The following is a 14,181-nucleotide window of genomic DNA, read 5'->3' on the forward strand; positions in this document are numbered from 1 at the left end:
TGCTGATTATATTGAACAATAGCCTTCCATAAGGAAGAAGTTTTTCGTGATAGTTTTTTGTAAAATGAGGTACAACACTGCCGCCTGGTGTTTAAATGAGGCATTACAGTAGATTACAGAAGCTTGACTGTATTTAAGATACTTGGTACACATTTATGCTAGAATTTAAGGATTAAAATAGGCTGGTTCACATAGAGCTCCTGTGGTTTAGAAGAAGCAAATTCATCTCTTTCTGGAATTTATTTCCAGCGGAACCAAATGCCGACTCCAGCGGAAGTGATGTCACGGCCCTGCCCCCTAAACAGCAGCCTGATGTTATGAAAACTCCTCAATGAGATGTTGAGTAACTGCCTGCTTCTTCGGCGTTACACAAGACCATGTGGAGAGGTTAATATCAGCTACTCCAATAGTTGGCCAAATAAAAACTCCAGGAAGTAGTCTGGACTGGGAGACGACACCAGGCAGGCGGCATGGCCAAGCGGAGGAAGTGTGCAGAGACCGAGGCCGATACAAAGAAGCCGAAGCAGGTCCTGAACGCAGAAGGCAGGGGAGCAAAGACGAGGAGCAGGAAGAAAGCTCCAGGTATTAAAAGTCAAGGATGCAAATCTGACGTGCTTTTTTACCAGCAGTAGCTGTGGCTTTGCAAGGGTTGCTGCTGGCATCCTGAGAACTGTCATAGATATGTAAATCTGTATCTGAGATCATTGTTTCAGCAGCAGAGCGAGTGAATATTATAAGTTAATTTACCTCTAATTGACATCCAAAGATATTTCCAGTTGTGCAGAACATTGTAACTTTCACATTAATTTTTGCAGGACATAAAGAAAACATTGAGTTTGTTATTGCGATTTGATTGTTTGTTTGTTTTAAATCAAGCCCCGTACTTGAATGGAAATTATCATTGAACTCCTCTTTATTGTGCACATGTGTATATATTTTTATGCTGGCATAAGCAGACAGTTTGAGCTTTCAGTGCAGGTGCATGGATGAATGGTGTGCATGGTTACTGGAGTGGAGCTGCTGTCCTACATGCACATCTGTGCTCCACTTCATCAAAACACGATGCACAACACTTTACTTCAGTACAAAACATGAAAGATTTGAGTTTTGTAGTCTTGCTGGTCTGTCCATTAGTTTTAGTTTTGTTTTTCTCCCTGGTTTTATAGTTTCACACCAACTACGTTGATCAGATGTTCACACACACTCATCGTACACATGGATTTTGTATTCATTTTATTTTTTTCATAAGTAATTTAAACTCAATTCCATACAGCAAATAATTTTGATACATTTGGAATACAAGTTTTGATCTGTTGCAATATTTTTTGAAGCCACAGAGGTTCAATATCACACATACATATAGCCACTCTTATTGGGTAAAATATCTCATAGCATTTTGGTTAAAGTTCAGCAATAACCTCCTCACTCCTGAATCATACTTTTTGTTACCGTGTCTGCATAATCTTTGTCTCCTCTATAAAATAGTTCTCTGGAAGGGGTCAGACAATCAAATTTAATGAGCTTATTTGACAATAAATTCAAACGTATTTATTCTGATTAACACTGTACTTTATTTTTTATTGTCAATTTTTTTGTGGGGCTAGAAAACGATCCCGCAGAAAAAGAGGAGCGGCTCGAGAGGAAGGTCAACCCCAAACCACGTTTGTCTTCAAAACGTGCAGCACAGAATAAATCCTCTTCGACCACCATCATCACTGCTGACAGTAAAACAAGTAAGTACTTCCAGTCTCTGCCCAAGGAGGAGGTTAACAGTGAAGACGACTTTGAGATGCCGACCGCTGCGCCAGCCGCAGTTAAGAAGAGCACCAAAAAACCAGAGGAGGACGAAGAAAAAGAGGAGGAGGAAGAGGATGATAGCGAGGATGAGGATGACTGGGAGGAAGTGGAAGGTAAGCCTGGAAAATCAAAGATTTAATGGTGTGAGCAGACAGGTGGAAAGGAATCTGAAAACACTGGGTTTGTTGTATGTGTGTGTGTGTGTGTGTGTGTGTGTGTGTGTGTGTGTGTGTGTGTGTGTGTGTGTGTGGGGATCAGAGCTGGCAGAGCCGCTGGATCCGGCTGAAACACCAGAACCCGTCCTGTCGCCTCAGCCTGTAGAGATCGAGATTGAGACCGCAGAAGTCAGAAAGCAGTGAGTAGATATGTGCAGGAACAATTAGAAATACTCCAAATATTTTAGCTTTAGTGTTATTTTTCATTATAATAAAAAAATGATTACAGAGTTGAAATAATAGTAGTTTATACCCCTTGCCTCTCATCCCATAAACACTTCAAACCTCCTGTGCATGCAAGTCAATGGGTTCATGAGGACACCGCTGTCCTCATGCCAGTTAAGGGGCTTCAAAGATGGATGATTTCATGAACTTTGGGTTTTATAGCAGACATACAAATAATTGCACAAATATTCTCACCCCTTGATCTTTTTCACATTTTGTCATGTTAAAATATGGCCTGTAATAGACCGAATTAGTGAAATGAAATGTTTATGGAAAATGATTCATGGTTTTCTGAAGCTTTCATAAGCAAAAATCTGAAAAGTGTGGTGGTGTATTTAACTCACCACCTCCAAATCAACAATTCTCTGAACCAGTTGGATTTGAGTCTTGACTTTGACTAGGACATTATAGTACATAAATGAGCTTTGATGTGAAACTTAATCATAAGCGTAGCTCTGACTGTATGTGTAGACACCTTTTCCTACTGAAAGGTGAACATGCACAACCTAATCAGTCCAGGGGCCACAAATGGAACAAAACGTCCAGAAAACTGCAAAACATTCGAAACACTGAGTTTCTTTAAATCTGGGCTAAAAACCCACCTGTTTAGAGTAGTAAACAGAACATGGATCAATATGTTTGATGTGTATTGACTTGATGATTTTGATGATGGCATTTGACAAAATGAAATGCTTGTTTCATAAATAGTGACACAGATTTTTTTTTTTTATGATGTAACAGACTTTGAACTGCCTTGCTGCTGAAATGTGCTGTACCAATAAACTTGGCTTGATTGGACAAATGTCCTCTGGGCTGCGCTTTGTACGGCCCTACTCTAAACATTCTGAAGTCTCATACATTTTTAATTTAAACACAGGTGGTAATAGTTTTAGGTTTTGTAACCTTTATGACAGATATACAAACTGCAATATCTCCCTTTTATATGACTAGGAGTTAAAAGCAAGTATTTGTTTCTGACGTTCTGCCAGGAAGAAGAGGCAGGCGGAGTTTGAGACGTACCTCAGGCGAATGATGAAGCGGTACAAGAAGGACCTGCTGATAGACACACACAAGGTGAAAACACCGTGCACACCTCCTCTCCTTTGGCCTCATTTTTGTCGGCGCAGCGGGGTTTCCGATCTTCACTGACCTCTGGTGTTTCAGGTCCACCTGCTGTGCCTTCTAGCTAACGGGATGTTCCGCAACAGGCTGTGCAGCGAACCAGACCTGCTGGCGGTCGCTCTGTCTCTGCTGCCCTCGCACTTCTGCACGGTGGCCAGGGAATGCATTGACCAGAACTACCTCTCAGGACTTCTCAAGTGGTGTGTGTGAATGTCTGCAATGTGCTGAACTTTGAACTTTTTTTTTTTTGAAAACTCTAAATGTCCTCAAACTCTGCCAACCATGTGAATTGGACATTGGAATCCTTTTTATACCTTTCAATTAGAGTAGAAGCTTGTTGTGTATTTTTTTATATATTTTTTTTTTTTATTAGAGCCAAAGGGAAAAAAAACATGTAATATACATCTCACTATGCACACATACTAATCAATACACTCAACAATACAATACTGACAAAACATTGGGCAAAAAGAAAATTAGAAAATTTTAAGGCACCAGTTTCAGCGGATTTTTTTTCCAACAGAAAAAAAGAAAAATTAAACAATAAAACTAGAAAACAGTAAATATTGTGGGACATTTATCAGACTTCCAGTGTAACAATAAAGTACATCTGTCCATTAAAGATGGAAAAGCAACAATATCCATTTGAGCAGAACTTGGCATTAAGTAGGGTTGAGGATTACATTTTTTTTATCATATTCTACCTTTTTGCCCCTTTTAGGTTTAGAGCGACCTTCACCCTCGACCCCAGTCTTCCCACTGAGGAGCGTCCGGACCCTCAGGCTCTCCTGCAGAGGCGACAGGGAAGCCTCTCAGCCAGAGACCGCCAGGAGATGACTCATGTTGGTTTTTAATAAATAATAAATTAATAATAAATAAATTAATAATAAATAATAGTTTTAGCATTAATTCCATGTATTTTGTTTTTTCCTGCAGCTTTTTCTGTTGTTCCTGAGGTCTCTGCAGCTCTTCTGCCGACTGGTTCTCTCTCTGCACCCAGTTCCTTTCAAGCCTCCATCCTCAAAGGTGATAGATAGCCTTTCACTAACTTCATGTTGATGGACATATTCTGTTTAGATGATTTCTTGATTCTGCAGGTCAGGCAGTGATCAGACCTGAGTGTAGCTACTGAGATTACCTTCCGTCTTTCAAAAGAATGCTTGAATAATTGCTTTATTATAGGTTCACTATAGACAGAGCTACGTCTCAGTGCAACGCTGGTAAAAACTTAGTTAAAGGGTTAAAAGAGGAGCCATGTTATGATGACTTTCTGAAGGCAAGGTTTCAGAAAAAGCAGGAGTTTTTAAAGAGACAGAGCCCCAACTTCAAGGTGCTAAATTATGAAATCTGTCATATGTGATAGAGCATTTTTATAAGAAATGACTGAAAATAGTTGATTGTGCGATTTATTTATTCTGTGTGGCTTGAAAACACATAATACTGCTTCTTTAATGTCAACATTAGCTTGATATGAAACATTTAGGTGTGACAAAATGACAAAAGCCTGGAGAAAGCTTTAGAGGCACAACTGTAATAACCATAAATAGCTATTTTTTCCAGACCAAAGGGGCTAAAACATCAACTGGCGCTGCAGAACGTTGCCAGACAAGCCAGGAAAGCTCCAAGAGCAACTCTCCTGAGACAAAAGTTTCTCCAGGCACCAAGAGACGAGCTCAAGGTGAGAAAGTCAAAGGGAGCAGCAGAGGCAAGAAAGCAAAGAGGAAAGAAATGAAGGAGGAGGAAGAGGAGAAGCCCGTGTTATCTGGAGGCCAGAGACCAAAAAACTCCAAACGCCGCAGCGTCGCCTCAAAGGTCAACTACAAAGAAGAGAGCAACAGTGAGGCAGACGAGGAAGAAAAAGAGGAAGCTAGCGATGCCGAGGAATATCAGGAATCCAGCGAGGACGATTTTGAAACCAGCACCAAACTTGCAAGAAAGAGGACGGGGAACGGAAAGAGCTCTGAGAAGACCTCAAGTACCCAAGGCGCTCTAAAGAGAAGAAGAACCGGTGGGAAACAGCAGGAGAAAAACGAGGACGGTGAGTGGGAGGAGGGTAAAGAAGAAGAGGATGATGAAGACGAAGGCACGACGAGCAACAGAGCGAAGGGACGGAGCAGGCAGAGGAAAGACGGACCCGGAGCGGATGAGTGGATAGAGGTCTACCTAGACAAATCGTCTTTGTGGGTGTGCGTGGACGTGGAGCACGGAGTCGGAGTTCCCCACCTCTGCTCACAGAACGCCACCGCGCCGCTGACCTACGTGGTGGCGGTGGACGGAGACGGCTTCCTGAAGGACCTGGGAAGGAAGTACGACCCTACCTGGATGACGGCGTCCCGGAAGAGGCGGGTGGACGACGAGTGGTGGGAGGACACCCTGGAGCCATTCATGGGCCCAGAGGATGAGCGGGACAAAAGGGAGGAGAAAGAGGTATGTCCAAGCAATCGACTCCAAATGCTTCATGAATTATTTTCTTAACCCTTTTGATTTTGTTGCTTTTGTAAATTCTTTTTAATTATTTGCTTTTTTGTAGTAAATCCAGTGCTTGTAAAACCATTTATTTCTCTTGCACTCCTGCACTTTGGCTCAAACTGTGATGAGTATTATTGGGATTTCATGTGATAGATCAATACAGATGTGAATAATTGTGAACTGGAATGAAAATGATCCATAGTTTTCCAAAGGTTTCTACCAATAGAAATCTGAAGTGTATTTGGTATTTCTGTTAAGCCTTTTTATGTTTGATACCCCTTAAATAAACTTCAGCGCAACCAATCACCATCAGAAGTCACCTTATTAGTAAATGGAGTCTGCCAATGTGTCATGTAATCCAATTTTAAATCCAGCTGTTCTTTAAAGACCAACACTTCAAGTAGTGTGGTGTTACTGCAAACATTTGGCTAAATTATGTACAATGTGACAAACCAGGTTAATTACGAATGATCTGAAAGGTTGTGTCAAGGAAAATAAAATGCACACTTTATGCGTTTACTCATAAATAAACTCTATGTATTTTTGATCATTTCACCTCCCTTCCCAGCTCCAGAGCAAGCTGCTGAACAAACCTATGCCAACCTCCATAGCGGAGTATAAAAGCCATCCTCTGTACGCCTTAAAGAGACACCTGCTGAAGTACGAAGCCCTCTATCCTTCAACAGCCGCTGTGCTCGGATACTGCAGAGGAGAACCAGTGTACTCCAGGTCAGTTCTACCCCTGTCCTTATTGACCGAGTACGCAGATGTTGCACATATTTATACATTTACACCTTTAATGCTTTAATGATCAGCTGTACTGAGCCAGGAGATGGATATGAGTATTTAAAATGTTTGGTAGCCTGCAGAATCTGAGTTTTATGCAGTCGTTGGTAGTTTGGAGTTTATTTCAGCTTCCTTTTTTGCATAAAACCAAAAAACTAGATCATTTCTAAACAGAAACAAGCTGGTCGACTAGGGTTCTACTGTAAATATTGCCCTAAAGATGGAAACTGTTGAGTCCATGTTTTTCTGTGTCCACCTGATGGTGCTGTATTGTTCTTAAAGCTGTTCTTCTCCACTTCTCAGTCCAAAGTTAATGTCATTTTAATATTACACCTTTATTAGAAATACACCTAAAAGTTTTTAGTAAGGTGCTTTATAGAGCAAATACCCCAAATAGTCATAAAGAGGATATGATTGTATTCAGATGGAGTATATATTTAAAAGAAAACCGTAGGATACACTTTTAAAGACAAATTAGGGTAAAAGAGAAAAATAAAAGCATCTTAGATTTGTTTTGGAAACGCTCATTTTATTTGCATATCTAAAGTCTGATAAAACACGATTCCATGTATTTCTCCTTTATTTTTTTCATTCTGATTAGAAGGCCAGACCACAAAGAGTCCAGGGACTCAAATGGCTTCTTAGATATCGCGGTGCTCTCCCATTTAAAATGCTTTAAATTTACAGTCAGTCTTAAAAGCTGAATGGTAACCAATGAACAGAAAGAAGCCTGACAAGCCATGTTTGACTGAAGCAATTTTTCCCCCTTTCTTTTACAGAGATATCTTGCTGTTAACTAAAACCTAACAATAAAAATAACAGTCTAAATGCAATTTTTGTTTTCTTCCTCCAACACAACATTTTGCTCATTTTAGTACCAATAATAAAATTTCAAACAGGAATAATGCAATGCCTTTTCATTTTCTGTCATCGTCAATCATGAGTGACTGCATCTGGTGGTTTCACTTTGCCAGCATGAAAAGAATTTTAAAAATGGGGTGGGAAAATAATATTTCTGTCTTCACCTTTGTTAGGGATTGTGTGCACACCCTCCACTCCAGAGAAACCTGGCTGAAGGAAGCTAGAACTGTTCGACTTGGAGAGGAGCCGTACAAGGTGACACCCTAGCTGGATCCTGTTAGCCTCTGAAGTTCGAGGAAGCCTTTACATGAAAACACGGTTCTACTCTTACGGTTTAGATATGTCCGATCGACATCCACTTACAACCTCTTTTAAATACTTCTGTTAATTATTCCATCCTTATCAGATGGTGAAAGGCTTCTCCAACCGCTCCAGAAAGGCCAGGATGATGTCCGAGATGAAGGACGAGAATGATCTTCCTCTGTTTGGAGAATGGCAGACTGAAGAATACCAGCCACCCATAGCTGTGGATGGGAAGGTACCTGCCTCAAGAAGAAACACAGTTGTGCTCATGTGTTTGCAAACCCTGATAGAATTTCTGGGGGGATGGAGGAGGGTTTGGCAATCTTTTAGAGAACATGAAATTGCAACAAGTGGGAAATTATTGGAAACAACAAAATTTTCATTAGAACTGCAAAGACGATTATTCAAGTTGCAAAGAAAAACCCTTAAAAGTTTGCCGCCTGTTTGCAATACGCACAATAAAGAGGCACTTGAAGAAATTTGATCTCTGTGGCCCAGTTTCCAGAAGAAAGCCAATACTACTCTATAATTCACAGAGACACGTTTATGGGCGAATTTTACTGCCATAAGTCAAGAGCACACATTTTCAATTTGAAAGCTGTTTCATTTCTTTGCACTCAAAACTTCTGCTCTCTTTCAGATGTTCTCTGTGCGCTCTCAGATCTTTGTACTCACACTCAGACTTTATCCTTACGCGCAAAACTTCTCTCCACACGGATTAACTCTCCGCTCGCAAACCTCTCTGCTTGCTTGTGAATTATTTTCTGTTCTCTCTCAAAACAAAAAAAAACTCATCGCCCTGGCAACGTTTCAGCCAATACAATGAAAGTGTTATTCTGTAAATCTGTAAAATTCTGTCAACAGTGTGTCCTATCCCATTTAAAAAGGGCAAATTAAAAGAGAAACATGCAACATTTTCGGCATAATTCTCTTATTTACTCCCTCTGTGTCCCGTTCAGGTCCCCCGTAATGATTACGGCAACGTCTACCTGTTTAAAGCCTGTATGATCCCGGTGGGCTGCGTTCACCTGAGGCTGCCCAACCTGCACCGCGTGGCAAGGAAGCTGGACCTGGATGCTGCGCCTGCAGTCACAGGATTCGACTACCACGGAGGATACTCCCACGCTGTGTAAGACCCGACAGCGGGCTGACACACACTGCCACAGCACCTTTACTCGCACCTACAAGCTCCAGCTTTCCCTTTTTGAATTTCCTCATCGTGTATTTGATCAATTAGTAAATTCCTCTGTGTTATAGGACTGATGGTTACATCGTGTGTGAAGAGAACGAGGAGGTCCTCCGAGCTGCCTGGGTGGAAGAGCAGGAGATTCAGAAACAGAAAGAAAAAGAGGTGTGGATCTTTCTGGGGTTCGTTTTTACTGAGTGGACGTTTTGAACTTCAGGTTTCCCACGAGGTCAGAACGACTCTGGAAAAGTCTGGATGTTCGTTATTCTTCTATGCAAATGTTTGATCCGACTGTCCATTTGTACATCCATCATTACATTTAGACGTCCATCTATCTATCCATCCATCCATCTATTTGTGAGTCCATCTGACCATTTGTACATCCATCCATCTATATCTCCATTCATTCATCCTTTTGAATCTCCATCCATCTAGCTGTCCATTTATCTTTCCATCCATCCATACGTCTATCCATCCAATCCATCTATTCATCCATCCATCCACTGATAACTAAGGAGTTAAATATAAAAAAGTAAACAAAAAGTAAAAAAAAGTAAAGTTAAATCAAGTTTTTATCACCTGCGGATTTTAACAAAAGTTAAATCTTATTTTTGTTTTAAGGACTTTGAAGGACTTATCCATGTCTTCATTACATCTTGTTTGGATTATTGCAATTCATTATATAAAGGCCTGGATAAATCACAGATGCAGCGACTTCAAATCATCCAGAACGCAGCAGCACGACTTCTTACAGGAACCAGGAAGCGTGACCATATAAGGCCCATACTGGCCCCTTTACACTGGCTACCTGTTTTTTATCGAATAGATTTTAAGATTCTTTTATTAACTTATAAAGTTTTAAATGGATTAGCTCCCCCTTGTCTTCGGGACCTTTTAAAATTTCAGTCTGTGTCCAGAACCCTACGATCAAATAATTAGCTATTACTGACAGTTCCTCGGACCCGACTTAAGAGGAAAGGAGATCGGGCTTTTTCTGTTGTTGCTCCTCTTCTATGGAACAATTTACCTTTCCAAATTAGATCTGCCCACAGCCTGGATCATTTTAAATCGCTTCTTAAAACTCATTTTTATTCCTTAGCATTTAATTAAACTAGTGTTTTGATACTCTGTTTTTATTCATTTGTGTTATTGTCATTCTTGTACAGCACTTTGGTGCAGTTTTATGCCTGTTTTTAAAGTGCTATATAAATAAATTTGACATTGACATTGACAAACAGTTCTGACCATCCATGTAGTATTTTAGTTAGAAGTGATTAGACTTTTTTTTTCCAAGTTAAACACAAAGCAGCCATTTAAACTCCAATTACCTGGAAAACTCAGCTTGAGCTTGTTTTCTTCTTTCTATCTTTCTGCTTCCCAGAAAAAAGAGAAGAGAGCGATCGCCAGCTGGACTCTGCTGGTGAAGGGACTCCTGATCAGAGAGAGGCTGAAGCAGCGTTACAGCCAGAAGAGCCCGGGCCTGGGGAGCCTCGCTCCTGGAGAGGAAGCTGGAGGTTTCTCCTCCGATGAGGACGGGGTCGAAGTTGATCTTCCCGGAGCCAAAACGGCATCTGAGACTCTGGCGCTGTCCTGGCCCCAAAGCAGACAAGCAGAGGAGGACGCAGATCCAGGCAAACAGAAGAAGAAGAAGACGACAAAGCGAGAGAAGAAGGGTCAAGAAAAACATTTATTTCCTTTTGAGAAAGTTTAAATCTAGAAACCAAACATCAACGGTTTTCCTTTTTGGCTAAAAAAAAAAAAGTGATTCAAAATGTGAATCGACAAAGCACTAAACTGAACACTTCTAGCATTTTCTTGCTTTGGCAGCAGGATGTAATGCTTCTCAGGAGCTGATGCCACAAATTTTAGCAAGACTAAACAAAAAGAGGAGGTGAGGAAAGGAGAGAAATGTTTCTTCTTCCAGCTGTGATGCTTTTTGTATTTGCGTGTTCACTATACAATAGTCTTACGTTTGGAGCCAGCAGGAATGCTCTTGTTAACAACCTTTCTGTAGAGAAAACAAACACAGTATGAATGTTAAAAAAAGTGTCCTTCAGGTTAAGGTGTGCAAATCATTACACTGCTGCTGGTTAGAGGTGGCTGCTGTCTAGTAGGTTTAGCATTTACAGTCTCCATTGGTGAAGATGTGTGCAATTATATTTTATTGCATTATATTTTATTGCAGCAGTATAATCTCACACTAAAATATTTTCAGCACTTATAGAGATCTTTTACCTCCCACATTGTTTTTCTTCACTGTGCACAACATCAAGATAAACCTGTGTCCTCCACCACGTTGTTGTTTTAAACTTTTTAATCACATCTCTGTAGATATTGAAAAGTTCCAATAAGAAATTATTTTCGTGCATCTGTTTTCTGACTTGTTGATCAACAGATATCTACCTTACTTGAAAGAGAAGAAAAGAAACGGAGAAAATGGATGGATGGATGACTATGAACGGCCCTCTGTGTCGCATCATATTTATACTCCAGGGAAACAGGTTGTCATGGATTGCTTATGCTTTTGAATAATATTATTTTAAATGAATTGTTAGAGATGTTAATAAATGTTGGATTGTATGCCCACTCTGAATCAGCTAAAAGGTTGTATTTCTTTAATTTTTTAGTGTGAGATTATACTGCTGTGGCAATAAAGGAATTTATTTCATGACTTTTTAATGCAATTTTCCCAATAATTGTAGAATTTGCAGCCTATGATAATGTGTTGAAGGTAATTACAGTGGTTGGTTGAATTGGCTGATACACCAGTTGTTTTTTTCACGCTCTATAAAAAAGAATCTGCAACAAAAACATGACAATAGAAATTCAGGAAGGACCAAAAGTCCTGCTGTGTTTATTTAACCTCCGATTGTACAGATTTGTCCATTTTAACGCAATCACAGTGACGTTTAGCATTGATGTGAATCTGTTTTGGTTTGTGAGGTGGAAAGCACTTGATGATCAAAGAGCAGGCTGAGTCCTAAAGTTCAGGGTGTCCTTCCTCTTTGAAAATGTTCTCTTGCTTATGTGCTCCATTCTTTCACAGTATTTCTTTTTCATACAGATTCCATTGTACAACTTTCCACATTTGTCTTTGTATCTTTTGTCACTCTTTATCAACTTTAATTTCTGCAATATTCTTGTACACGAGGTGACGGTAGCAGTAATAAAACTAGTAATGTGTTTTTCTATGAAAAGTATTTTTGTAAGAAATGTTATGAGTAAAAAGCAAAATAACCAAAAGAATTGATGAAGTCTTGTCTTTTTTGTTTTCAAGCATTTACAAGACAAACAGAGTTAACAAGTTTTAAACCACTAAGCAAAGGGCATATCTGAGATAATTTGACTTGAAGCAAAACCCTCTTGTGCAAACTGTACAACACATTGATTAGATTAGGCATCATAGTTGTTGGAACATTTTCACTCTTTACATCTTTTCACTCAACACAAAGTCCTCTTTTATTGTATTACTTTATTCTTAATGCATTGATATAATAGTTGCCTAGTTGCAATTAATATATTAACATTAAAATTCTCCTAGATAGATGCTAATTGACTGAATAATCTTTATGATCTTAAAGATAAACAGAAGGATTACAAATATTAATCAATCAATCAATCAGCTTTATTGTCAATTCCTCTTACATGTCCAGACATACAAGGGAATTGAAATGACGTTTCTCACTATCCCACGGTGATACAAGACAGGGCGTTACTAACATTGAGTAACAATAAAAGACACAGTCTAACTAAAATTATCCTAAACAATTAATAAATAGATGTACAATAACTAGACATATAGCGTAAAAAGTTTTACAACTGAGAATGTATATGTATATATAAGTATATGGAGATATACAGACAAAAAAAAAGTGGCAGAAGTGCAGAGTTTAAATGCCGAATTTGCCCTCTATATTAGGAGGAAGGGCAGTTGTGCAAGGTTCTGGGTTTCTTCTTCTTCATCTTCTTGGCCGCTTTGATGCTGAGGGGAGGGAATTCAGCATCCTCACAGCCTGGTGGATGAAACTGTTGGAGAGTCTGGTGGTGCGGGAGCAGAGGCTTCTGTATCTTTTCCCGGAGGGCAGGACACTGAACAGTTTGTGGGCAGGATGATTTACATCTCCCACAATCGTGACCGCTTTCTGGGTGAGTCGGGTGGTGTACAGGTCTTGCAGGGCAGGGAGTGGGGCACCAATGATCTTGGAGGCTGTTTACACAATGCGCTGCAGGGCTTTTCTGTTCTGTTCTGTGCAGCTTCCGCCCCACACTGTGATGCAGCTAGTCAGGGTGCTTTCTAAATAATAATCTGCAAATAGTATCCTGAAATCTGTTATTGCTTACTGATTCTCACACTTTTCTCGATGTCCATATGTTGTGGTTTTATCTGTGTGACCAGCTTTTCCAAAGTTTCTTTATCAGGGGAGACTGATTGGGAGGCATTTGTGTACAGTGAACTGACAGCTCCAGTACTTTCTGATGAATTTTGCAGCTGATTCATTATTAAAATAAATTAATTAATTAATTACTCATCTTCTGAATGTGAATATGAGGAACTTTAAATCTACACTTTAAACTTAAAATTGAAACTTCAATGTCTGGCATAAATTTTTCACTTTTTTTTACCCATTTATCAAGTTACAACCAAAACACAATGTATTATAGTAGCATTGAAAAGTGGAAGGAAAACTATTCTTGTTCTCCGTTGTTTACTATTTAAAAACTGAAAAGTGTGGTGTACATTTGTTTGCAGAAACATGTAATCTAACACATCTACATAGAATGTAATGCAACTAGCTACATTCAGAATTTAAGATCTTTTTGGCCTATGCTCAAAACTAAAATTAGATACAACACATAATTACAGTAAAACATGGTTCGGGTGTCATTGTCATACAACCACAGGGACAGGGAAGGTGGTCAGAGATGATGACCGCCTTCCCTGAGGATAGATGAAGCAAAACTACAGGGGAATATTGAAAGAAAATAAGTTAGATGCCCTACCAGACTTGAGAATAGGACAGTATAAGAACAACCATAAACACAGTCACTATCTTGAAAAATTCAGGACCAGAAGATTTGCTTTCTACTGCTTGAACAATAAAACTGAACTCTGGCTAATGTAAGCAAAAGCTCCAGAGACATAAAAGCCACTGCACACTTTTCTTTTATTGAACTTTCCTTTAAAACCCCGGCTGCTTTGAAACCTGAATACAAAGG

General features: G+C 39.7%; 1 protein-coding gene across 1 annotated transcript; it reads left to right on the forward strand.

Annotated features, from left to right (window-relative positions):
* The first annotated feature begins 289 nt into the window (after positions 1-289).
* Positions 290-12,210, forward strand: xpc (xeroderma pigmentosum, complementation group C). Its single transcript, XM_028022256.1, has 14 exons — positions 290-582; positions 1,605-1,910; positions 2,056-2,152; positions 3,227-3,311; positions 3,402-3,559; positions 4,081-4,201; positions 4,296-4,385; positions 4,920-5,786; positions 6,397-6,557; positions 7,649-7,730; positions 7,882-8,013; positions 8,738-8,907; positions 9,036-9,129; positions 10,346-12,210. The coding sequence occupies exons 1-14, from the start codon at positions 471-473 to the stop codon at positions 10,673-10,675; spliced, it is 2,805 nt and encodes a 934-aa protein (XP_027878057.1). The 5' UTR covers positions 290-470; the 3' UTR covers positions 10,676-12,210.
* The last annotated feature ends 1,971 nt before the right edge of the window (positions 12,211-14,181 follow it).

Source organism: Xiphophorus couchianus, chromosome 1, assembly GCF_001444195.1.
Source record: "Xiphophorus couchianus chromosome 1, X_couchianus-1.0, whole genome shotgun sequence".
NCBI lineage: Eukaryota > Metazoa > Chordata > Actinopteri > Cyprinodontiformes > Poeciliidae > Xiphophorus > Xiphophorus couchianus.